This window comes from Aspergillus welwitschiae (assembly GCF_003344945.1).
Source record: "Aspergillus welwitschiae strain CBS 139.54b unplaced genomic scaffold BDQ94scaffold_23, whole genome shotgun sequence".
In the NCBI taxonomy this organism is placed as follows: Eukaryota; Fungi; Ascomycota; class Eurotiomycetes; order Eurotiales; family Aspergillaceae; genus Aspergillus; species Aspergillus welwitschiae.
Genome location: NW_020798717.1, coordinates 427,936 through 452,539, shown reverse-complemented (window position 1 = coordinate 452,539; position 24,604 = coordinate 427,936). Strand labels below are relative to the sequence as shown.

The 24,604-nt window shown below is 50.6% G+C and overlaps 9 protein-coding genes and 4 non-coding genes across 13 annotated transcripts; 8 read left to right on the top strand and 5 right to left on the bottom strand.

Moving 5' to 3' along the window:
- Window positions 1–577: 577 nt before the first annotated feature.
- On the top strand, window positions 578–2,009 carry BDQ94DRAFT_180340 (uncharacterized protein; the record flags this gene model as incomplete). The annotated part of the gene is made up of 2 exons (XM_026773598.1): window positions 578–1,736; window positions 1,798–2,009. The coding sequence occupies 2 exons, from the start codon at window positions 578–580 to the stop codon at window positions 2,007–2,009; spliced, it is 1,371 nt and encodes a 456-aa protein (XP_026624638.1).
- A 165-nt stretch (window positions 2,010–2,174) lies between these two features.
- On the top strand, window positions 2,175–2,289 carry BDQ94DRAFT_t185. Its single transcript has one exon. It is a non-coding gene; the product is annotated as a tRNA-Leu (tRNA).
- A 202-nt stretch (window positions 2,290–2,491) lies between these two features.
- On the bottom strand, window positions 2,492–4,534 carry BDQ94DRAFT_147090 (kinase-like domain-containing protein). The gene is made up of 5 exons (XM_026766954.1): window positions 4,200–4,534; window positions 3,801–4,144; window positions 3,421–3,734; window positions 3,122–3,362; window positions 2,492–3,040 (listed from the first exon to the last, which is right to left on the bottom strand). The coding sequence occupies exons 1-5, from the start codon at window positions 4,448–4,450 to the stop codon at window positions 2,841–2,843; spliced, it is 1,350 nt and encodes a 449-aa protein (XP_026624637.1). The 5' UTR covers window positions 4,451–4,534; the 3' UTR covers window positions 2,492–2,840.
- Window positions 4,535–6,316: 1,782 nt separating this feature from the next.
- On the top strand, window positions 6,317–8,113 carry BDQ94DRAFT_172026 (putative AMP-binding enzyme; the record flags this gene model as incomplete). Its single annotated transcript, XM_026771880.1, has 4 exons — window positions 6,317–6,637; window positions 6,693–6,957; window positions 7,005–7,141; window positions 7,202–8,113. 4 exons carry the CDS (start codon window positions 6,317–6,319, stop codon window positions 8,111–8,113), a joined length of 1,635 nt encoding a protein of 544 aa, XP_026624636.1.
- Window positions 8,114–8,263: 150 nt separating this feature from the next.
- Window positions 8,264–10,926, bottom strand: BDQ94DRAFT_147084 (uncharacterized protein). The gene is made up of 2 exons (XM_026766953.1): window positions 10,450–10,926; window positions 8,264–10,051 (listed from the first exon to the last, which is right to left on the bottom strand). Exons 1-2 carry the CDS (start codon window positions 10,498–10,500, stop codon window positions 8,594–8,596), a joined length of 1,509 nt encoding a protein of 502 aa, XP_026624635.1. The 5' UTR covers window positions 10,501–10,926; the 3' UTR covers window positions 8,264–8,593.
- Window positions 10,927–12,015: 1,089 nt separating this feature from the next.
- On the bottom strand, window positions 12,016–14,021 carry BDQ94DRAFT_147083 (EF-hand domain-containing protein). The gene is made up of 4 exons (XM_026766952.1): window positions 13,609–14,021; window positions 13,248–13,333; window positions 12,853–13,148; window positions 12,016–12,778 (listed from the first exon to the last, which is right to left on the bottom strand). Exons 1-4 carry the CDS (start codon window positions 13,617–13,619, stop codon window positions 12,599–12,601), a joined length of 573 nt encoding a protein of 190 aa, XP_026624634.1. The 5' UTR covers window positions 13,620–14,021; the 3' UTR covers window positions 12,016–12,598.
- A 67-nt stretch (window positions 14,022–14,088) lies between these two features.
- BDQ94DRAFT_147081 (transmembrane 9 family protein) lies at window positions 14,089–16,926 on the bottom strand. The gene is made up of 5 exons (XM_026766951.1): window positions 16,787–16,926; window positions 15,581–16,696; window positions 15,193–15,530; window positions 14,707–15,142; window positions 14,089–14,654 (listed from the first exon to the last, which is right to left on the bottom strand). The coding sequence occupies exons 2-5, from the start codon at window positions 16,683–16,685 to the stop codon at window positions 14,587–14,589; spliced, it is 1,947 nt and encodes a 648-aa protein (XP_026624633.1). The 5' UTR covers window positions 16,686–16,696; window positions 16,787–16,926; the 3' UTR covers window positions 14,089–14,586.
- A 135-nt stretch (window positions 16,927–17,061) lies between these two features.
- On the top strand, window positions 17,062–18,558 carry lcp5 (small subunit rRNA maturation protein LCP5). The gene has a single exon (XM_026766950.1). The coding sequence runs from the start codon at window positions 17,100–17,102 to the stop codon at window positions 18,264–18,266; it is 1,167 nt and encodes a 388-aa protein (XP_026624632.1). The 5' UTR covers window positions 17,062–17,099; the 3' UTR covers window positions 18,267–18,558.
- On the top strand, window positions 18,531–19,623 carry BDQ94DRAFT_147079 (uncharacterized protein). Its single transcript, XM_026766949.1, has 3 exons — window positions 18,531–18,773; window positions 18,867–19,079; window positions 19,165–19,623. The coding sequence occupies exons 1-3, from the start codon at window positions 18,761–18,763 to the stop codon at window positions 19,515–19,517; spliced, it is 579 nt and encodes a 192-aa protein (XP_026624631.1). The 5' UTR covers window positions 18,531–18,760; the 3' UTR covers window positions 19,518–19,623.
- Window positions 19,624–20,170: 547 nt separating this feature from the next.
- BDQ94DRAFT_t184 lies at window positions 20,171–20,244 on the bottom strand. Its single transcript has one exon. It is a non-coding gene; the product is annotated as a tRNA-Ile (tRNA).
- A 741-nt stretch (window positions 20,245–20,985) lies between these two features.
- Window positions 20,986–21,059, top strand: BDQ94DRAFT_t186. The gene has a single exon. It is a non-coding gene; the product is annotated as a tRNA-Ile (tRNA).
- A 1,265-nt stretch (window positions 21,060–22,324) lies between these two features.
- BDQ94DRAFT_t187 lies at window positions 22,325–22,398 on the top strand. The gene has a single exon. It is a non-coding gene; the product is annotated as a tRNA-Ile (tRNA).
- Window positions 22,399–22,979: 581 nt separating this feature from the next.
- Window positions 22,980–24,455, top strand: BDQ94DRAFT_147074 (uncharacterized protein). The gene is made up of 2 exons (XM_026766948.1): window positions 22,980–23,643; window positions 23,743–24,455. Exons 1-2 carry the CDS (start codon window positions 23,201–23,203, stop codon window positions 24,128–24,130), a joined length of 831 nt encoding a protein of 276 aa, XP_026624630.1. The 5' UTR covers window positions 22,980–23,200; the 3' UTR covers window positions 24,131–24,455.
- The last annotated feature ends 149 nt before the right edge of the window (window positions 24,456–24,604 follow it).

The window sequence follows — 24,604 nt, the reverse complement described above, 5'->3', positions numbered from 1 at the left end:
TCAGCTAAGCTCTACAATGGAGCCATGTCAGAGCCATCGAAAGCTTAGCCCCTTGCCCGTCCATGTGCATGTCCATTTGCTCACAGGAATGTCAACAGCAGACATGTTCTCCCTTGGTCTAGAACTCAACAGCCCATTGGGCCTGTGCGCATGCGTCGGTTGTGGGGAATGTGCTTAGACAACAGAGACCATCTGCTCACACACTGACAGCTACGTCTTCACTCTTCTGAGGGCCCGCATACCTCCTACACGGGATTCAATGCTTCGCCCTTTCATCGAATCTCGAAATGGCAGTGCTCATTGGTCGATACACCCCACACCAGGCGAGATCTGAGAGATCGATCGCACGACAATACATACATCAAGTTTCCCGCGCTAGTTGCATTGCGGCTGGCTAGCTAGAGGTTCCTCGACAGAGTATAAAAGGAGACCTTTGTAACTGGCGATACTTGCCCACCAGCACCGCTTCATTATAACTCGTTGAATTCCTTTAAAACAACTAGTTCATCAGCATACTGCTCAGGAAAGGCCCGCGGATTCCTTCACTGCGTATGTCTCAGTGTGCCAATCCGGAATCATGACTATCGACACCAAGGTAACCCCATCTGAGGATCACTGCTCGAAGCCACTTATCGTCATTGCCTGCACGACAATAATCGGGCACACACTCCCATTACTCCCTCATGCCACCGCGCTGACCAAACAAGGCTTCGACGTCTCCTTCATCGGCGGTCAAGAGTTTGAAGCTCTCGTCCGCAAAACCGGCGCAACCTTCTACCCAATAAAAAACCTATACTCCCCCGAGAGCCTAGACTACGTGAAGACAATTCCCGATCGAATCGCACGCACTGTCTGGAGCCTGAAGACATATTTCGTTGACATGACCGCATCCAGAATGAAGTCACTACAAGCCGTCCTGGAAACTCTCCGCGAAAAGCACCCAAACCGTGAGGTCATTCTCATCCAAGAGCTCGGCTACATGGGCACCTGGCCTTTCCTTCTCGGCGCACCCCTACCCAAAGGTTACGAGCGATTTCCCAAGACCCTCACATTCTCCACCTCACCCTTGCTCGTCTCAAGTGTCGACACAGCACCGTTCGGCCACGGTTTACCTCCCGACCCCAGCGACGACGGCCGAGCCCGCAACGCTGCCATGTACGCCACCGAGAAAGCCATCCGCGATGATCTAGTCGACTACACCAATAGCGTGTTTGCATCTCTTGGAGCAACGATGAAAGTAGACCAGTGGTTATTCGACCTGTGGAGCACGGGTCATAATATCCTCCTACAGCCCTGTTCCCCAAGCTTGGAGTACCCGCGCAGCGACCTTTCGCCCAAGGTCCGGTTCATTGGCGGCACACCACGCAGGGAAATCGACCCGACTACATCCCTGCCTGAATGGTGGGGTGAGCTGGAGACGAACAGACGGGCCACGAACCCGAAGAAAGTTGTCTTCGCTACCCAGGGTACTGTCAAGATCCATTACAAGGACCTGCTCATCCCCACCGTACAGGCCTTTGCCAACCGAACAGATGTCATGGTCATTGGCGTGCTAGGAGTGAAGGGCGCAGTATTGGACGATGACTTCGAGATACCCGATAACGCCCAAGTCATCGATTACCTTTCATACGATGCGGTTCTTCCGTACGTTGACGTCTTCGTGACAAACGGCGGGTATGGCAGCTTTATGCATGGTGTGATGAACGGAGTGCCCATGGTGTTAGCCGGGACAGTTCGTAAGTCCTCCCTCGGCCTTGGAAATTGACCAATCACTAACGACAACCACCGTATCCGTAGAAGACAAGGGCGAAGTATGCATGCGCGGAGAATGGGCCGGAATCGGTATAAACCTGCGAACCGATACCCCCAGCCCCAAGACCATCAAAGAGAGTGTAGAGCAGGTATTGAGCGACCCTAAATACAAGGCTCGGTCGGTGGTGATTCAGCGTGAGAATGAGGAACTTGATTGTGTTGGCTCACTACAGCGATATATCCTTGAAGACGAGTAATAACATTGGATGATATTAGAATTAGTGTATGTTTACTACCAGGAAAAAACTTATTGAAAAGCGAACTACCATTATATATATAGTATTGGATATTAACTTGTACTTACCACATGATGATCCTAGGAAATGAATGAACATCACTCGCTACCCACCAACGAAAATACAGGCAAGATGGCCGAGTTGGTCTAAGGCGTCAGGTTTAGGTCCACCTAAATAAATCAGCTTCCACAAGCTTCCTGATCATCTTTCGATGGCGTGGGTTCGAATCCCACTCTTGTCATTTAATTTACTTTTTGTTTTCTGAGTCCCTAATTACCTGCATTTCGATGTATAACATTGGATTTCAACACAGTTTACTTGGTTTGATGTCCTACCATAGCATTTTGATGGCCTGATGTAGAGACTCGCTTCAGTCTTTTGCTCGCGCTTAAAATCATTGTCTTTCGATTCGAAGCACGGAGTATGTACATTCTAATTTGATTGGCACTTCTATCTAGTATACATACACGAGGTGTCCGGCACTATATAGTTGTTTGGTGTTTATCTTGAGTGTTAGTACTTTTGTAAACAATATAGAGACAGCCTTTCTCCCTTCAAATTCTGTGTCCACTATGATAATACTACTTAAGAAGGATAAGACCATCAATTGCCAGTTTTGTATCCTGCGTGTCCTTTCCAATTTCGTAAGTGTAGTCTGAATCTCGAGTATACTATGGACAACGGAGCTGAGATTTCTATTCTATATACACTTAGATTTACACATAAAACAAGCAGAGTGGAGAGGGGTATCATCTACTACGTATCGTACAAAAACAGCCTATACCTTCACGACTACTCTTTGACTGAAACCACGATTTCACTCAACCATGGATCATCAGCCAGCTCTTTGGCCGTCTTCCGGTTCTCAGGCAGCCATTGCAAGATGTTCCTAGCGAAAGCCAGGAAGCCGTCTTTCTCTGTATCCTTAAGGTAGGTCACTGTGTCTTCGAGAGTCTGGTTTTCTGGGATGAGATGCTTGTGTAGAAATTCCCCTAATTTTTTATAGTGGTGGCTTTTGTCAGTATAGTATCCATAGCAGACAGCAAGTAGTAGGATGGAAGGTATAAACTCACCGTTCTCATCAAAAAACGGCCCACCGAACCACTCTACAGGTGAGTTGCAAAGCTTTCCATTGGGACTCCGTAGCTTTATACCGAATGTTCGGTTGAGTCCTTCTTTCTCCCGGGCTATGAGTTCCTGAGGTGGCGGGCCGAGAAAGGCTATCATCTGCGCGAGATGAGCGGCTGGGGTGCCTTTCAGGTTTGAGTCGCGGGCGTTAGAGAAGAGGATCTTGTCTTCGAGCATTTCCCATATCTGTGTATCAACACATTGTTAATATGTATTTGTTCGGTCGATGAGGTGGGTGGGGTACCATTGCTCCTAGGTTCCATATGTCAGCGCTGTATGACCAGCCCGCGCCGAGAAGTACCTCGGGTGCGCGGTAACAATCCGGTTGAATTGGCCAGGTATTTGTGACGCCGTCGAGTTGGAATTGAGCGGATCCAAAGTCAGAAAGAACTGGAAGAAAGTTAAGGGATTTGGGGCGGCCGAAGTTGTTGTGGGAGAGGTAAATGGTATGGTCGCCAACTGTCTTCTGGGACATGGGTTTTGATGGTTGGGATTGGGCAAAGCTGTGTAGGACTGAAGAGTCTTCGATAGATACGAGGATGTTGGCCGCTTTTATATCTATGTAGTTGCAAATCATGAGGATACTGTGCTGGATATACTGGGGGAACTATAAGTGGTACTAGCCGGTATGGATGATCTTGCATTCGGAGTGCAAGTAATCGAGTCCCATCAGGAGACACTTGATGTATCCCTTGAGGATGTCAAGAGGAAATCTATCGTTTTGGAAACGCCCTTGTAGAAGTGTCAAGGGCTCTCGCAAGGGCTCGTAGGCCAGACAGATGTGTGTCCCGTTCGGGCTCTTCTCTTCGAAGGAGTCGACAAATGTTCTCAAAAGAGGGTGGCCTGGATGTTTGGGGTTGGAGTCACGGATGCATTGTTCCATATTGAGTTCATGACTTTCATGGCCTTCCGCGTAGTCGCAAGTGCCGATTTTCAATGTCAGGTAGCGTTCCGGGAGCCATTTCCATCTAGTAGTATGGTCCGGGCATTAGCACTGTGGGGATGAGGAGGTGGGCGGCATACTGTTGGAGATCGCGAACAAGCCAGACGGTGGAGCTCACTCCCCAGCCAAGCTTGGTCAAGGCCTCATAGCGATCATTGAAAATGTGTCCCGGTTTAACGGGGAAATAGGCACTGGGTTTGAAGCCTGGGACCTTCTCCTCTTCGATCTTGGGTTCGGGAGGAAGCTCCAGGCCGGTGCCATGGAACGAAGTGCGGGACTTGCGCCCCAACGCTGACCAGACACGAAGTGATTGGGCGAGTCGCTTAGCCATGTTCTACTTACAGTAGTGGAAGTAGATCGCGAGAGGAGTTGCATGCGCTGGATGAAGCGAAAAGGCTGAAAGGAGCTGTCAACGCGCATCCCTGCATGGCTTAGATAAGCCTGTCACACATTGAATCATTCTGGCTGACTTCTTGTCTTTCAAGAGCCGATGACAATAATACAGATGAAAACTGAACAGATCTGCCTGAGTCACATTTTCCCTATTGTAATGGGAGCTGGGCATTATGCGGTGCTTACCAGATCTTTGCGATCACTAACACTGGTCAGTGTGCAGCTTCCCTTTCACGAGGCTGGGCCGTCAAGAGATGCAGTGATTATAGTATAGTGCAAGTTATGTTTCTAGCATGCTACCAGTTCATTCTGGCAGATTGGGACATACACCGTAGCCAGATGCTTCACCAGATTCTCTGTCACCTACGGGGTTTATTCACGGCCTTCGTCTCCTCCGTCGCCACATCTTTCATCTCCTAACTATTATCCACCCTCAAAGATCCCGAGAACCTAGATGTTCATGAATATGACCCATATATTGTTAGAAACAGAGGATTTCCAGACTTGCAAAAGTTCTTCCACAAAGGGCTAAAGAACAAATAACCTTGAACGTACTAATATACTTACAGACTTACGGTAGGGGGCAGAATCTTTGAATTGAACGCATTTTCTAGACTACGAACTCAATAATGGTTCATTCCCTGGGGGATGGATCACTAGCAGCCTAGGCGATTCTAGCAGTAACTGTCCGCCACTCTGAGCTAAGCTGCCGAGTTACACCCTCCACATCTCCCATCGGAATGCTATTGTTATCAAAATGGTATACCCTCGGCGGGTTAGATTCTACTGTACGGTCAACACCAATGGCTAACAATTTGTAAAATACGGTCGCCTGCTCTGTTATTAGTCTAAATATCCTTCTTTATAGCACATTAAGCTAGACCAGCTGGGAGATTGGAGCCCCAAGGGTCCATGATTTTTGGATAGACTCTTCGTGGTAGTCACTATTCTTGCGCTTTAGCTCCGGTACAGCTGAACTTGATGATAGCATCAATACTAGTTTATTTATCTAGTACCACTTGAGATAGAATTCCAATACTTTTCGCCCTGCAAGTTCTACTTTTCCAAAGCATTTCATCTCTACATAGTCAACCATCTTGTAGCCGAGCTTCTTACGTTTCCTGCTAGATCCATATTGTGACATATACTCATATTCCTATCTTTCTATCATCACAACCAAAATCGCTGAGAGGCAGTTCAGAACAGGCTCTTCAGAACAGGCTCTTGTTAGTTTCTACAACCTCGGTTCCTCCGCCGCGGTATCCAATACGGTCAGCACATCTTCACCTCGGTAATTAAGGCCAGAGCCAAAGCAGACAATAACCCATTCTGAGTCTCAGTCCCCATTAACTGTCAGAACACTATGAGTTACTCGCAATACTGAAGCAGAATTTGAGGGATGTATTGGCTGCGAAGATACGCTGGATGGGCCGGAAGGACATGTCAACCCGCATCCCTGCATGACTTAAACAAGCCTGTCATGCAATGAATTCAGTTCGACTCCCTCTTCTTCACGCTCTCTTCGTTTAAGTCGATGACGATGACACGGATAAATGTTGCACAGACCTGCCAGAGTCTCAGCTTATTTTGTCTGGGCTGACTTGCTAAAAGCCGCCGGGCATCCTCTAGTGCTTACTAGATGCCTAAGTGTGTGCTAACGCCTGCAAGCGGAGCTTCACAAGGCTGCGGGGCGCTTAGGAATTAGTATATAATGCAGTCATGTCTCCAGGCTGACACTTCTTCTTGACATTTTCTCACCAATTGTCGACGATTTTCACCAAACGTTAATAACAGCACATACTAAATGGCATCTTCTTTCCAATCTCCGTTCCCTCTCCCAGGTGTCCAACACGGCCAGCGCATCCTTACATCCGTAATCGAGGCCAGAGCCAAAGCAGACAACACCCCACCATGGGTCTCCGTACCGATCAATGACCAGGACCTGTCACAGGGATTTCGCGATATCAGCTTCAAGGAGCTGAACAACGCGGCCAACCATGCAGCACACTGGTTGAAGCAGAACCTGCCTCCGACGTCTGAGCCGTTCCAATGTTTCGCCTATGCTGGACCTAAGGATCTTCGATACCAGATTCTGGCAGTGGCAGCGGCGAAGGTGCAGAGAGTGGTACGTAATAATTCTCAGACATCCAAAATGGACTTCATTCTGAGAACAATCATAGATGGTCCTTCCCTCGCCACTAGTCACTCCCGAGGCCCAGCTGCATATTCTCGAGAAGAAAGGGTGCACAGTCTACTTGAGACCGTCGTCAATGGAAGCGCCTGTTGCAGAGATTCTAAAAGCAGCTCCACATGTCCAGACCGTTACAGTGCCAGATATTGAAGCCTTCATGCAAGAGGCCGAAGCAGAGCCAGTCAACTACAGCAAGACCTACGAGGAAGGCAGAGCAGATCCATGGCTAGTGTTCCACACTTCAGGCACAACAGGTACATCCCCTCCCATAACAATCAAGACAGTATACCAACCATCCCAGGAAACCCCAAACCAGTAACCTACACCCACGAAATGATGGCCGGAGCAGACATCGTCGCCTCACTTTCTGACATCGGCGAGACCCAAATCCACCACTACGCCCAGCGCCGCTGCTACACCCCACTACCATCACTCCACGTACGCGCACCCACCACACCTCCCATTCAACCATAAACCCTAACTAAAACCCCAAAACAGTTCGTAGGCATGGCCCTCTCCCTCTCCATGACAACCTTCATCCACATGACCGCCGTAATCGGACCTCCCAGCCCACCCACCCCCTCAACCATTATCTCTCTCCTCCACCACGGCAACGTCACCACAGCAATGTTCCCTCCCTCCCTAATCGACGCCCTAACCCTCACACCGGAGGGCCTCTCCGCCCTCCGCTCCCTCCAACACATCCACTACGCGGGCGCCCCTCTATCCCCCAAAACCGCCTCCCTCCTGCTGCCCCACGTCCCCATATTTCCCGCAGTCGGCAGCACCGAAGCAGGCGGCTACTTCACCGAACTGCACCCCCACCGGACAGACGCATGGGACTACCTAACCTTCAACAAGCACACAGGCGTAGCATTCGAACCACGCGGCGATGGCCAACTCCACGAACTAGTCTTCATCCGCGACCCCTCCTGCGCCCTCCAACCCATCTTCAAACTCTACCCGGACCTCTCACGCTTCGAAACCAAGGACCTCTGGCAAGAACATCCCGTCCACAAGGGATTATGGAAGATTATCGGGAGGGTAGATGACTACGTGTACTTATCGCACGGGGACGGGATCAATGCTGCGCTGTTGGAGCCGGAGATTGTGGCACATCCGGGGGTCAAGAATGCCCTAATTGGGGGACATGGGCGGGCGAAGCCGGTGTTGCTGGTGGAGGCTGTTGAGGATGTGGAGGATGAGGGGAAGAGGAGGGAGTTTGTGGAGTCGTTGAGACCATATCTTGATAGGGTTAATGAACGGTGTCATGAGTGTGTGCGGTTGGGGCTGGAGAGGGTGGTTGTTGCGAGGAGGGAGAAGCCGTTTGTGATGACGGGGAAGGGGAGTGTGGCGAGGTGGAGGACGTTGGAGATGTATGAGGGGGAGATTGGGGAGGTTTGTGGGTAAAATTGAGGTTGAGGATAGGGTGAGGGCGTAAGTTGCGAGTTGTGAGAGGTATGGAGGGATTGGGAGAACAGTAGGGGGTGTATATAGTTCTTGTATATTTTTCAAGAAGAGGTATATTTGGAACTAGTGTGGTTGGCTGTCTGTTTCAATGGGTAGGCGGGTTTGTTCACCGCAAATGTACTAGATCCACGAGCAAATATAGATAGCTTGTGCGGGAATTGATGTTTGTACTCCTGAGTAGTGTTATATACAAACTATACCTAATTCCTTCAGTCCGAAGCATTCAATTCGTTTGTTACAGTACCAAACCGTTACTTTTTTGGGCATATACACATCAATCCAATCCTGCAGGGTCATTTCCCATCTTCGCCAAACAATCAATGGGTATCTAACCGTCAACCAAACCATCCCAAGAGCAACAAGATAAAGCCAGTCCAATTCACAAACTCCAAACGTGCTATACATACCCAACTCTTGTAATCAGTCAACAATACGCACCCGCACCCCGTCCATCCCCATTGATGACGTCAACTGATCCATCCAGTCCGTTGTCGGACCCTGCTTATAGTCCGGGGTGATCAGTGACTCCACAACGAGCTGGGGATGCCCCGGCGAGCTTGACGGAGTCTCCGGGGAGCTGTACTCCGACGCCGGACTGACCACACTCTCCGGGGATGGCGGGTTGGATAACAGACGAGCTTCTTTCTGTAGTGTCTCACGCTGGCTCGGGTCCAGCATGATGACGAGGTAATTCAGGATCGTAAGTCCGGCGTGCACGCCCCGCGTGACATGCGCCGAATATCCCTCGAAGAAAAATTGGGGAAGTGGTCCGATGAACCCGCGCGGCTTACTGTGGCCGGCACGAAGCATGGATATGGCCACACCGAACTCGGTGTGGATACCGCGCAGGGCAGCGCGGGTAGCTTGCACGCTTTGCAGCAAGGGGGGTTCGAGCTTGGCCCGTTTGGTGAGGGGTAAAGAGAGTAGCTCACGGACGCGTTTGACGTAACCGGGGATTTTTATAATCTCGCGCAGCCCCCGGTCCACTACATCCGTATATAATGACGAATCGGGCAGCTTGGCGTTGTCGTCAGAGATCTGCTCGTTGAGGGTTTGCCATTCAGGCTCCTCGAGAAAGCAGGCTTCGCCCTCAATGAGGGCAGCGGAGACAAGCATCGGCCGGTAGACAATATACATGGCACGTCCGAAACCATAGAGATGGGCCCTGGGGCCACGAAGTTTGAGCAAGGCGCGGATACCGTGGGCGTGGTGGATCCACGCCTCTGGGCCGGTACAGTGGTGTTTCTCAAACACGGCGAGGACAATTGCGGTGGAGAGAGCTTCGTCGGATTTGGCGGTCGACTCGTCGGCGAGAAGGCCGGCGAGACCGGCGAGAGAGCGGGTGTAGAAGGAGCGCGCGACGTCATTGAATTCAGGGATATCGTAGAGGGAGGCGGTATAAGACAGGGTGCAGGCACGAATGGCCCAGTCGAAGCAGGAGTTCATGGCGCCACGGCGACGGTCGACATATTCGACCCAATTGACGGGGACGCGAGTTTCGGTGCATTTGAAGAAGCAAGGGAAGGCAGTGAGGACGTAATTGGTGAAGATTTGGGTTTGTTGCGCGGAGACCGCAGTGACGGTCAGAGACGGCGAGACGGATTCGTCCATTGACAGCGGCAGCGGGGCGAATCGCACGTCGCGCCCGCGGGCCGAACCTGGAGAAGGCGGGTCCCTCTCGCGGGGTGCGCGGGGGACAAGTTGCGACGACGCAGTGGATGTGGAAGTAGAAGAAGTAGTGGAGGTGGTCGGTGAGATGGAAGTGCGGTAACGTTGTTGGAGAGCAGGTACTTCGTTGCGGAACTTGAAGGTTCGGGCCTGGCTTAGACAAGGCACGTTGCGGGTTTTGCAGTGATTACAAGGGGATTTGCCGTCGCACTAGAAGAGAGCCGATTACTGACGGTTAGAACCTGACCTTCGCAAACCAGACACACATTTTGGCCTTCATTCATTAAGGAGGCGGACACCCGGAGAATTGAATAATGCAGCAGCAGCAAAACCCTGGTGGATACCATGTAGTCCAGAAAGGAACGTCGGCAATTGACATCTGGCACATCTGGCAGGTTTAGGGGGCAAAGCATGCAGCAACAGACAAAGAAACAACAGCCAACATCTGTGCAACACAGGGTTCAGGGGTCAAGCACAAGGAGAGGAATGGCGACTAGTAGACGCCAGGACGGGCGGCCCGATGCTTGGGGGAGGACAGCAAACAATGAAGGAAGCCAACGACCAACACGGAACCATCAGTGATTCGATTATCCGTATCACACACGCACCTGAGTATGGGCGTCAGCGCAAGCCCGACAACCGCGTGGCACTCGGACCATGCTGAAGATAGATCAACAGCCCCAGCCAGACCGCTGCGATCTGGCAGCCAAGGCATGGAGAAAATGTGAGGCAGGGACGCAGGGGGGAAGGCAGGGGGGTGAGGGAGATCGAGCGACGTGAGAAAAGGGGGGGGGGAGGGGGGAGAAAGGAGTCAAGTGGAGGGGAGAAAAGAGAAGATATGAATCAATTTCGAGTAAGAGTAGTAGTTGAGAATGGTAGGGAGTGGATGAAGTGAGAGGAAGCGAGGGGTGGTGGGTGAGAGAAGGGAGAAAGGAACGGGGGAGAAGGCAATAATGGAACGGAGGAGAAAGAGGATGGCGATGGATGGATGGTGGAGGTGGTGGAGCAGCATCGGCAGGGCTGGGCGAGAGAGTCTGGACTCAATTGGTTGCGAGGAATCATGGACCAGAGGGACTGCCTTCAACTCTCCAGGATTCCCAAGAAACTCCAGGATGGACGGATGGCCTCGAGTTTGTCCGGTTGAATCCAAGTGATTGGCCCGCTGTCTGTCCGGATCGACACCGGGAGGCGATCCATCATCTCATCCTAGTCTCTCTCTTTCTCTATTTTCTCTCCTACTGACAACACTGCTACTATCCCAAGAAATTACTTAGTTATACAGTGTTACTCAACAGCTACTACTCTGTACTTTTCCTTCATCCCCATTTCCAACCTGCTAATCCATCCCATCACAAAGAAGATTTCTCCCCACACGAGGCCCCCCATGTGTCTCCAACCCACATGCAAACCTTATACCAAGCAGCAAAGCATAACCATAACCAGCGTAGCGATAAACTTCCCCCCGACCGCATAAGGAATAAAAACTCAGTTCCAAGTTCCGTCCACGTCTAGATCCCAGCAACTAGTGAGTCCCGGTTAAAATCGGAAAAGCACAACCGTTCCTGACCGTCTCTACGATTGGCGGGACACAAAACCAGGAAGTTAACTCTCGCAGGAACAATAGACAATCTTAATGTGGGATGATCGGCATGATGCCGATGTCAATAGTGAGAAAAAGACAAGAAAGAGAATTATGCACGGTGCCCAATGTAGTCCCCCCGTCCGTGATATGGTCGTGCATATGAAGAATTCATCATTCGTCACTGGATGAGTTGGGAGAAGGGGGAAAAAGCAAATAATATTGCTAATGGGACAGATCCCGGTTCTCGGGAGGAGTCCGGTTTTTGATGCAGAAAATATATTTACTTATTTGAAGGTTATGGTGTTTATTTATATTGCTTGTTTATTTGGTTGGTTGCGGGCTGCCAACTAGTACTATGTAACACCGAATCAAATCCCGGGTGATGTGGATGCTTTAGTTACTACTCGGTATTTGCTTGGAGGTACATGTGAGAAGACTCGATTTTGTATTCTTTAATGAGCATAGTAAACCACATACAAATCGTGCTCATGGCCGCCATTCAATGAACGAGCTGTATCTGTCTTTAGCTAATAGTCACTGCAATCATACCGACACATGCGATGAAGCAACGCCGCTACAAAACAACCTGCCCAAAAAAAAAAGAAAGAAAAAAAAAAAAAATAGTCAAAATAACAGCTAAACGACTATGTACAAGCGATCATAAATATATTTTCATCGGCCGGGAATTGACTCCCCTCTCACCCTTTGTACATACCCAGGTTGTCTCCAGCGGCCATAGTTCCAGCTCAGCAAGAAGTTTAAGAAAGAAAATGGACAATCAAAAATACCGCTATGAGCAGCCGCGACAACTATCGGTAGTGCGTTAGTGCAAAGGCATGGCGGTGGATTCCAGGCTTGGGCGCATTTATCAAGTCAATACGAGCAGTAATAATGGGAATCCTGAAGAATGAGCAAACACATAGAACGAAAGAAAGAAAAAGAGAAGAAGAAGCCAAGTCACAAAAATGGACGAAAAGAAGCAGAAGCAGATAAAGCATGTCAACAGTTAGCGCCAATTCACCAGGAGGAGAGTTTCACCATCCGAGACACATCAAGGATGCGAAGAAGCAACCATGGTCATTATGCCACCGGCCCACCCAACTAGACAGCAGCTAGTAACAGTCTTGCTGTTGTGGTTGTGGTTGTGGTTGTAGCAGTAGTTAGCCGATCTATCCCTACACCAGCCCATCATACAACGACAGCGCGCTGACGATGGTCTCGTCCCGCTTGCTGCCCTCCTTGAACTCTTCCATGTCGAGGCTGCCGTTCTCATCCTTATCCATCATGCGGAAGATCTTGCGCACGCGCTTCTCCGGTGTATCCTCGTCCTCGGGAAGTTTCACCATCGAGCCCACCTGTGATGCAGAGAAGGGGGTCAGCCGGCGTGGGGGCCAGAAAATGGAACGGCGACTAGGCGCACAGCACTTACCATTTTGTAGATCGCCTCAACGATCGCCAGCATTTCGTCATACGTGATCTTGCCATCACCATCAATGTCATACAATTGGAAGGCCCAGTCCAGCTTGTCCTCCATCTTGCCGCGCGACGTGACCGACAAGGCGCAGATGAATTCTTTGAAATCGATCATGCCGCTATTATCCGAGTCGAACACGCGGAACACATAATTTGCGAATGACGACGGGTCGCCAAAGGGGAAAAACTGCCGGTAGATTTTCTGAAACTCCTCTTTGGTGAGTGTCCCCGACGGACAGTCCTTCAAGAATCCTGCCCCGCAGCGATTCGTCAGCGGCTGCTTTCACAACGAGGGAAGGAAAAATTGCCGGGGGAACCCGGTCGGAAGCCCATGATATGTCTCTCACACACCTTTATACCATTGTTGCAATTCCTTCTTATCGAAATGCGTGGCTTTTTGGAGTTCCTCCAGCTGGGAGGGGGAGAGCTTCGACTGCCTGAAAGACCGGTGAATACATTAGTTTGATGCGGACAAGCGGGGCACACGAGGTCCGGGGTAGCAGGGGTAGTTCTGAGGGACTCAAGAGGGCACCAGCGAGGCAATATGGACAAGCATCGGACAACTCCCATCAGGGACTGTATTACTTCGCAGCGCAGTCACTATCGCTAGAGTGCGACCATCCATGGGTGCCCGTTGTCCCCTGCCCGAAGCGGTTCCCTTGTTGTTCCTGGCCAGACCCATGCGGAGCGATCGGAAAAGCGCAACACTTACGACTTGCCCATCTTCGAATCACACACGCTCCAAGCGCTCGGTTCTAATGTAGGAGGTCTTTGAGAAAGAAAAGAAATCGCTAGGTTCGATGTATCACGGTAAGGACGCGCGATGAAACAGGGTCTCGGAAGGCGCGGGGTAGACGAAAGTTTGGGTTGGATTGATAAGAGCGTGCGCTGCTTGGCCGAGGGGCAGAAGAAAGGGCGGTCGATCGGGGGGTGAACCAGCACAGCTGACAAGGTCTTGAAATGCTAGGTCGGGGGTTTAAAGTGCAGATCAAAAGCTGAGACAGCGGAAAACGGAGAGAAAGAAAGGCGTCGTGGTGATGGCAGAGGAAGAATCGGGGATGCTGGAAGAGCCGCGGGTCCAGAACACGGCGGCTTGGCGGCTTCACTTTGTGACGAGGTTTGAAGCGTAAGCGGTTTGAGATCCACGGCTCCTACTCGCTCGTCTACCAATTGTTCCCCTCCACCTTCCCGTCCCCCTGCTTCTTCTACCTTCTTCTACGTCGGCCTAGAGCGGTCGAGGCAACTCCGAACTACGTTCACGCTTCCTGCATCCGTATGCGCGGCCCGTATCGTACATTCAATCGTGCGCGTCCAGCATTTCTAATCCTGCCAACGGGCGTCGCCTGCCGAACGCCCGTCCGTCTTTCCCGACTTCTCTATGTACACATCATGACCATTACAAGCGCGAATGAAGCAAAGAACCAAAACCAACGGATGCGAAATCCGAACACAACTTTACAGGGGATATCCTAGCCCAGCACCCATCCAGAACGATTCCAAGCGAATTTTACGATGTATATATCGCAAAAGCACATTTGCGTGAAGCATCCCCGCGATCACCGCGCGTGCTGAGTCGCTGCGGATTTCCCTCCTGCGATAATACCGGATGAGATTTCGGCATTTGGTCTACGACTCTGGGGGCGGGCCGCGCCGCGATGAGCGATCGCTCATGTCAGAATCCTTGAACAGCTTAATCGACTTTGATGGAGCCGTAGATACGCTGCACGAACGCCCAGCTGGCGAAAAATCCAATGGATCCTAGTCATAGGGTTAGTGGAATAAGTCTTCTCGGGCTCACAATGGTTCTTACCAGTCAGAATGAAGACGATAAATCCGATGAGAGCGGAGTAGCCGACATACAACACCGCGCCGGTGAGACCACCAAAGCTGACCCGGGTGATCCAAAACAGAAGTGCGTTCAGGAACACATACCCACCGGTCATTCCCGCGCCGGCAAACGCCCGCCAGTGCCACCGGTAGTTTTCAGCGCACAGCAAGAAGTACACCAGCAGCACAGTCGTGGCAGCAGATGTGATAACCATCAGCCCGTAGCAGAGGAACAAGAAACCGAACATGTAGTAGATCTTGTTTGTCCACAGCGAGGTCATAATAAAGTAGAGCTCCACAAAAATCGCCCCAAAGGGAAGGATGCCGGTCAACAGCAGAGAGGGAACAGTACGCAGCGTACCCGTCATCGGAGGAACCTGGCGGGGGATCTGGTTGGTCTTAGTGGGACCTTCGATAGCCTACAAGCAGTTAGCAATCATCATAGCAATTTCGGAGGCATGCGACGTACACGTTGTTTAAATCCCAGCCAGCTTCCCGCAACACTTAGCGGCACGCTGATCACGAACCAAATCAGGACCAGGGCAAGCATAGTGCCGAAGGGCACAGCACCACTTGATCCCTTAGCCCAAACGAACAGGTTCAGAAGGAAGAACACGCCGAAAATAAGTGCGGGAACCAGCACTGGAGTCATAATAATGTTGCGTTTCCAGGCATCGCCGCCCAGCGATTTGTAGACTCGGGCCGATACGTAGCCGCCAATGAAGCCGAAAAGCGTATATATCAGAAGGATTGCAGTGGCCAGGAAGCCACGGTTCGCGGGGGAGAGAAGTCCAAAGAGAGCAAAAACTATAGCTATTAGCATGAAACCTTACTGTTTAAGCGGCAGGGCAACCTACCAACAGTCACCCCCGTCATCATGAAAAGTTGAGCTCCGTTACCGACAAGCACACTCAGAAGCAGCGGGGACTTGGGGCACCGGAACACATCTCCGTGCACCAGCTTCCAGCCTGAATCCTCCTGGATACCGTCTTCCACCGCCGCGGACGTGCTGTCGAAGTCGTCCAGGTTGATCATGTCCAGACGGTTGTACCGGGCGATATCCTTCTTCAGAGCCCTAACCAAGATCATGCTCACCATCGCGACCAGGAAGACCACGAACACGGCCGAGTTTATCAAGGAGAACCAGTGAATCTTCGGATCATAGACATGAAGATATTTGTCCCAACGAGTGGCCCATGCGGTGGGCGACTCACGCCAGTACACACTGTATGTCCATGTCACCGCAGTCTCGCCCTCCTCGTTCAAGGTGATGCCGACACCGTCGCCATCACACTGGGCGGTACCATCATCCGAGACCATGGAGTTGCGCCGGGACTCCGGCTGCACGAGCACGCCAACAACACGGTACTTGTCCTGGTTTCCATAGCCGACACGGTGGTACTCGATGAGGATTTCGAAGTGGTTGTTCAAGACCGGCTGTCCCTCATCGTTGATCGATCCCAAAGCGAACCCGGGGCTGTAGAACTTGGTCTGCGTCACAGCCTCCATGTTAATCTGCGCCCCAGGAAGACCGTCTACCAGCCAGTTGATGTTGTATCCTTGTTGGATTCGACGGTTGACGAACTTGGCGCTGCGGGCATCAAACGATGCCGGGCCACAGACAGCCTTACAGGTCTCGTTCTTGCCCATGTGCAGCTCGAAAGGCGACGTCTGGATGCGGTCTCCGAACAGGATGCTTCCCAGTGACTCGCGTACATCCTTGGGACCTTCGGGGGGTGTACAGAAATGAAACGCCGGGTGATAGTAGTCATAGGAGAAGACGGAATGGAGCTGTTCATCCTGCTGCGCTAGGCCGGGCGTAAGATGGTTGACATAGAGTGGTACGGATTGACCTTCATCGTAGGAGGTAGGCGCAACTCCGGGAAGATAAAAAGCGGCGGATAATGAGGGAGCAGTGAGTAGGAGGGCAGCGATGGGCGAGGAACGTTTGTTGAACCACATGGTGGGTATCTCTATTCCAGCGCGGTATTAGTTAGTTCTTGTCGGTCGCTGGCGGATGTCCCTGGGGTTCGGCTGGACCCAAGCTCCAGTGGCATACATACAGGCTACAGCTTCCACGCCACAAGCGATTTTCAAGCTCGCATGGGTTGGGGGTGGTCTGGGTAGTAACCACCTGCTTGAGATGGAGACCAGGGATTCTTAACGAGGAATTGAACCGAAACCGGGCTCTTCGCTGAGAAGAGAACGCCTTGCCCGGATGCATTGAGGCCAGCTCGCGCACTTGGCCGCACGTGAACCTCGTAGGTCTGACTAAGCCAGTGCCTATCGACACGTGCCGATAAGCGGTCTCTAAAAATTTCCCTCTCCATCTCGGCGACGGACAACTCAACAGACAGTCAGACAGCACAGCACACAATGGCGGCAGCCGTATCCCAGTCAGAGCCTTCTGGCTCGCAGAATATCTCGGCTCTGCTCGAGACCCTCACCACGTGTCTCAACAGCACCGGATCATCGCTCCCCAAGACGAAGCGGGATGCGCCATCAGATGTGTCGATCGAACCGCCGCAAGATGGCATTTCGCTACTTGACACCAAGTCAGATCTCCTCCTTTCCTACATGCAGAACCTCGTATTCTTGGTCATATTCCAGTTGAGGGGTCTCAAGTCATCCGCGGACAAGGACGCCGAAACGAACGACTCGCTTCCGGACGATATCGTAAAGAAACTCGTTGAACTACGTGTCTACTTGGATCGCGGTGTCCGGCCTTTGGAAGGACGGCTGAAATACCAGGTTGACAAGGTTATCAAGGCTGCAGAGGATGCGGAGCGGGCTGAGCGCGGGGCCGCAGCCCCCAAGAAGAGCAAGAAGGCTAAGAAGTCCGCTCGCGACGAGGAATCTGGCTCCGACGAAGGTAGCAGCGACAGCGAGGGAGACAGTGAGGAGGACGAGGAGGATGAGGATGAGGAGGAGGATATAGATGAGATGGCATTCCGGCCTAACGTGTCTGCCTTTTCCAAGAAGGTCGAGCCTGAGGCCAAGCAGGATAAGGCGACCGCGAGAGCGACAAGCGACGGCATCTACCGACCACCTCGCATCATGCCCACAGCCCTACCGACTACCGAAACCCGGGAGCGCAGGGAGCGCCCGCAACGCAGGTCCAATGTCATTGATGAATTCGTTAGCGCCGAGATGTCATCCGCACCTATGGCCGAGCCCAGTATCGGGAGTACGATCGTACGTGGTGGACGACAGACGAAGTCTAAAAAGGATCGCGAGCGTGAGGCTGAGCGGACGAGATATGAAGAAACCAACTTCGTGCGTCTGGCGAAGGAGAGCAAGAAGGATCGGGCCAAACGTCTGCGTGCTGAGGGTCCGCGAGGCACCTTTGGCGGAGAGGAATGGCGTGGTCTTACTGAGGGAGCAGACCGGATCACAAAGCTCACCCGGAGAGCCCAAGGAAGCGGCTCAGCGCTGGATCGGAGTCGGAAGCGCAAAAATGAAGACGGACAGCGCGATGATGGGATGGGAGTGGGACAGATCTTCGAGAAGCGTCGCAAGAAGGTGGACAGCTGGAAGCGGTGATCGACTTGTATACATACTTTTTTCGCTTTTACGATGCATCATTGTTATTCCTTTCTTCTCAGCGCTCTATACACATTGAATTGTTTGGATGTGACCAACATGGGCTGATCACTGAGCATAAAGCAGCCCGACTGTACTGGACGCTCTTATGGCCAGAGTGATTTGCGATACCACAAAAGTTAATTTCACTATCACATCTTTTGCAGTGATGCAATTATTGATCTGATGTAGGATAAGAACCTTACCAACAGGCACCAGGCACATCTCGCTGGTTGGCCGACCTTGCATCCAGTAAACCAACGTCGCATCCGGCCTTTGCGACGCCCGCATGCATGACATCATCCCGATTCAACTAGATAACTATTCCAGCTTTCCCCTCCAACTTCAATTCATGTGTCTGTATCTACTGTAAATATCCTTATTAATTGTCTATCAACTCGATTAACTTCATCGATCTTATCTCTCCCAATAATTCTCACCAAAACAATCACAAAATGGAAGATCCAGGTGCGTCCTTTTCACCCATCCACATGGCCCCGTACCTGTACAACCTCACCACCACCATCACCCATTTAAGACTAATCTAGATAAGCATCACAGCATCTGAGATCACCCCTATAATCCATCATCTCACGCAAGCCCCTCCAGATGACCAACAACGCACAATCCAGAAATACTTCACTCCCAGCGCAGCCTTCATCCATCCCTTTTGTCGTGTCTGGCCCTACCCAGGAAGTCGCTGGTTCATCGAGAAGATCTACCAATGGTATAAGATCATGTCGCCGCGAATTGATCTGGAGGTGCATTCCGTAGGTAGGTGATCATACTTATCCACCTTTAATAAATTTTCTCAAGGAATCGCCAAAGAAATCGCTGACATTTGAAATCTATCAAATAGCATACGATAAACCCAACCAAAAGCTCTACCTCCAAATTTCCCAGCTCTTCTCCATTTGGGCGATACCCTTCCACCATGCCCATGTACATCTGACCACGGTCCTGGACCTCACCACGGACAGCGAAGATAACCGTACACCGAGGACAGGGTCCGGCAAACGGTACTACATCAAGCAGCAGGAGGACTTTTATCAGACGTCGGAGTTTGTCAAGTTTGTGGCGCCGTGGGGAGGCGGCTTGCTGGTTACTATTTGGCAGTTGCTGGCAACGGTGTTTTGTGTATTTGGGGTGGTGCTGCTTTGGCCGGTGTTGTGGTTAGAGGAGAAGCGGTTGGTTGGGAATGGAAAGAAATGAGATGATATGTGTGAGACGAGGTACATTGGACTGTATGGAGTTGTGGTGTAAATATCTGGGTATATGAGGATATGTGACGTATATTAAATATATGGTTCTAACAGGGTTGAGTTCCTTCACATGCGTGTTAAAATACCCGCTTCTGGGAGCATCGAGGTATCCTAGCTTTGTGCTCCTGTAACCCTGTGAAAGGTCTTAAGAACAGGGTAAACGGGGCTCCATTCGATTAATGATATTCGTACTTTGCTATGATTGGATTGAACTGAATCTGATATACCAGTTATGGTCTGTTTGTTGGGCAATTGTATCTTACTTGATGCCGTTGGTAGTAGCATGTCCAGGAAATCCTGATATGACCCTATGCCCTGCTACCGGTGTCATAATATAGACCCAAAACAGCATTTACACATCTTCGGCCACTATGATCCACTTCTTTCCTGAGGCTATAGATACAGTACACAACCTAATCATCATTCAGCACTCATCTCGCCAGGCACTGACCCGAAAGGCGCAATGAATGCAACAAAAATATGTGGCTCAAGTTCAACCAACTCTAGTTAGTGCAATTGAACAAAAAAAAATCAGTCGCTCCTTTAGCTGCCTTACCCAATGACTACTCATGGTAGCAATGCGACCGACAAAAGGCAAAAAGATGGTCCCAGAGGGGCTCGAACCCTCGACTTTGACGTTATTAGCGTCACGCTCTAACCAACTGAGCTATGGGACCCAGTTGATATATACCCGCTTTACTTTAACAAATATAAGCCAAAATTAAACCTTGCGGTCTGTTCACAGGAATTCTACTCAATTGGTTTAGCAATATAGTTGAATTGAAATCTCCACAGTCGGTCTTATTTTTATAGCGGTATAGAGCATTGTGCATATGATTATGCTGTCTATCCAGTGCTTTAAAATTCGCGTAATGCAGTGGCCTTAGGAGAATGGACCTTGGTGGGGACATGAGAGACGGTGTATCACAGCTTTTGTCATGGGATGTCTCTCACCTTGCATATTGTGTGGCTTCAAATGTGGGTAGCTGCAAGCTCCATAGAACAATCGAGATTGGCTGTCACTATCTACTTATTGAAGTGTAGAGTTTCTTGGTCTCTTTGGGTTGATGTATCCACCCGTCTTAATTAGTCCTGTCCCCTCGGTCAACATGAACGACCGGATAATAGTTCCGTCAACGGAGACCGTCCAGCAGATGACTAGCGCCATTGCACAAGGTTAACAACACGCCAACAGCTCTTGAGCTTGGCTAATGGTTCTATGCATATCCCATGTATTGATTAATCTAGGATTTTCTAAAACGGGAGAGTAGGGGAACGGATCAATCGCCCAACATGCCTCCTTTCATCCAACCCACAAAATTTGTTCACACCTAACCTGCATTTTACTTCACACACTTTCATATGCGAGATACTGCACCCCTCATATAGTCCCACATCAGCCGACGAAACAACAAGCGGGTCCCATAGCTCAGTTGGTTAGAGCGTGACGCTAATAACGTCAAAGTCGAGGGTTCGAGCCCCTCTGGGACCATCTTTTTGCATCAATGGAAATCCATTGCAGCATGCTCTGGGTAGCCTTCTTGCAACTCTTTTTGGAACACCGCCTAGTAACATCCGGGTGGGGTAGTGTGCAAGATGATGTGGTTAACAAGGATGTTATTTTTCACCCTTCTTATCTACCCTACTTTGTTCGTCAGGAATATACAGCTTGGTACATTACTACATCATGAATAGAAGGCAAGGCCGATCTTCAATAATGCAGGATACATTTTGTCACAGTACAAGGGGCAAGAGTGCGACAGCCATCGTGTGGGAATATATACCGATGGAGCACGAGTAGTATGGCTGTGTTAATAGGCCAGTGCAGTGCGCAATGCTGTCAACTAGTCCATTACACATAGTTCCGATATAAAAACCCAGCATTACAATCGATGAGCAGTTGACCGACTGAGATCAATCTTATATACAATGTGACAGGACGAATGAGAAAGGCAACACTCAGGTTTGGAAGATGAGTCCAAAGTGCGGAGATCGATAGGCAGTGTTTCAAGCCACCCTATACAATACCCAAGACAGACATACCTACTCAAAGGGTGAACGGATCATTTGGTCCATATTAGCCAAGCGAAGAAGCTAAATAGTAACTTCCGAATTAGCCCCGAAGAGGACTAGTAGACCTGGTGAGATAGCGGTGTGTAGTTACTCGTTTTGTCGCCATGCCATAAAATTCATGGTCAGCTAGCTGAGTACTCGGTCACGGCGGAGAGAAAGATGAAGACTATACAGTGGCCATCCCTGGGATAGTGTCAATTTCCCGGCATGTGATCAAAAGAGGTACGGTGGTGGTGATATACTATGCACATCATACAGTTTAGTTCAGGTCAAGACTATGGAGATCCGCCCTCATCCTGGGAAATAGAAAACACCATGAAGTACAATGGAACTATACTGCCGTAAACCACAAGACCGAGCAAAAGAACAATAGAAATTCTCGGACAGTATCCGAGCACCACCCATACATAGACCTAATATGAGTTCCATCTCATCCAATAGTATCATCATCTACCCCACCCAATTGCCCTAGACGTCAGCATACGCAGGTCCAGACTTACGGAAATGTCACATAGCTGCCTCCTTAGTTTGCAAGTCCTCCCAGAATTATTTTTACGAAGAAAGTGTCAGTGACTCGTCGAAGGATCCCGACACCGTACTAGCACTCCGTATCCAGCAATTCTAACATATAAGAAACTAAGCTATGGCTCATAAGACATGGAAATTTCGCAACATACAACAACTGGTCCCATAGCTCAGTTGGTTAGAGCGTGACGCTAATAACGTCAAAGTCGAGGGTTCGAGCCCCTCTGGGACCATCTCTTTTTGCTTTTTTTGCCTAACCACAGTTGCGGTGTATTCCGCGTCTATGCTCGGACTATCTTAATGTCCGCTCCACGCAGATGCTTGCGTGGACGATGTCTATCATGTCATATGCTTTTTTTATGCCCTTCGGTCCATGTTTATGCTCGGAGGCAGCCAGGGGACACCCGCTAGAGCAGACATGGGAGAGATTAGGATCATCCGACAAGGACCTGCCAAATCCGGCGTGTTGCCTAAATTAAGCCGAGCAGGTGGACCAGCACATGTGATTTTCCAGAGCATCCGGACAGGGATGATGGCGGTGCTAAATCGTGGACGTTTTCCAACAGGGCTTAGACAGGCGGGTCACACCAATCACACGCCATAAACTTGACATCACGCCGGTCAGGGTCTGGCTTTTAGTGTGGCTGGTGCTGCACTGCTGCCCCGCTCGTACTGTCCAATTATAACCAATGGCGGCCGACAATCCCGTTGTCGTCATCCGTGGACCGGCCATCCACAGCCCTGGAAAGCATCCAGGAAATGGCCGTCCCTATCCACTGATCGGCTGGCTGCGACGCCTGCATGGCTATTTTGCTGCCTTCGCTCCAACAAACTCTGTCGAGTCTCCCTCCGCTTTATATCACGGGAGACCCTGCCCTAAGCCTTACGGTTTCTCACCAATCTTCTGGTCTAATACCCCAGTGAATCCATCTGCCTAATCCGCTTACACCAAACCCTATACTTCCTGGGTTCTCAACTATACGAGTTAGTCGCTTTTATATACATACTAAGCCCGTTGTATCAGACTGCCCCAATATGGGCTTCGGCGGCGTTCTTTTGCGCGCTTCCAACCTCTCCATCCGTGTTCTCCAATTCCTCGCCGCAGCTGTCATTCTCGGCATCTTTTCCTACTTTCTTGCTGTCCTTTCTCGACATGACCAGGATATCCCGCGCTGGATGAAAGCCGTCGAGGGTCTGTCCGGCGCTGCGACCCTCTATGGCATCCTCGGTATCCTATTCACTTGCTGCCTTGGCGGCGTCGCCTTCTTCGCCTTCCTCGCCATCGTCCTCGATGTCTGCTTCATCGGTGCTATGGTCGCCATTGCTATCATGACCCGTCATGGCACGCAAAGCTGCTCTGGTCGCGTGACCACCCCTCTCGGGTCTGGTAATAGCAGTGATGACTCACCGTCAGGGACAAGCTATGGCTACGCCTGCGAACTGGAGAAAGCCTCCTTTGCGGTGTCCATTATTGGGATGTAGGTTCCTTCCTTCACCTACCCAGACCCTTCCTTTCTTGGCCGATCTTAAGGGCAACTAATGTCAAACTTTATGTGATGCTAACAACCCGTGTACAGCGTCTTCTTCCTGATCTCAATTCTTCTTCAAGTCCTCTACGCCCGATATCACAAGCGCGAGAAGCGCTTTGGCCCCTCCCCCGCAAACGGCTACACCTCCGGCACTACCCGGGGCTTCGCTTTCTGGAGAAGAAACAAGAACAACCCCGACACTGCTAGTGCTGATGACATGCTGCCTTCGCATCCATTGCCCAGGGATGTGGAGCTTGGTGCGAACGGCACAACGGCAGCAGAGAAGGAAGATGGCTTGAATGGTACCAATGTCGGCGCTACTACCGGCAGTGGTGGATATATGCCGTGGAGAAGCAATGTGAATGGTGGTACTGCCACTGCGGGACAGACTGGGACTTACGGATATGGAAATTCGGCATATACGGGAAATTATTAAGGATTGAGATGCAAGGGGTGCTAGGGGTATGTGGTATGTACAGACATACCAGGCATGACACAGAGGGGTGTGATGACCTCCCCCAATGTGGCAGTCGCGGAGAAAGTGATGAATAATGAATTGACTCGACTAAAAGATACCATGGTTTTTTTTGGGTTGCTGGATGGAGTGGTTTGATATTGCAAAGTACATACTGTTTTGGTTCATATTTGTGATAAACACTACAAAGGGTTTGGCTATAGCTGTGGGTACTGAATCTGTTGCACCTGACAATAGATGTAATAATCGTTAAACCTGTGCCATGTGATATTACCTCGTAGAGAACATGTATGATTCTTCAATGTGCTACGGAGTACTCCGTAGAGCTCTGCTTATCTCCACCTGTCAAATGACTCTCATCGATCCAGACCCTGACTCAGTTGACGGCCTCAAGGAACAGGCAGAGCAAGATCCTGACTAAGAGTGGTTGAAACC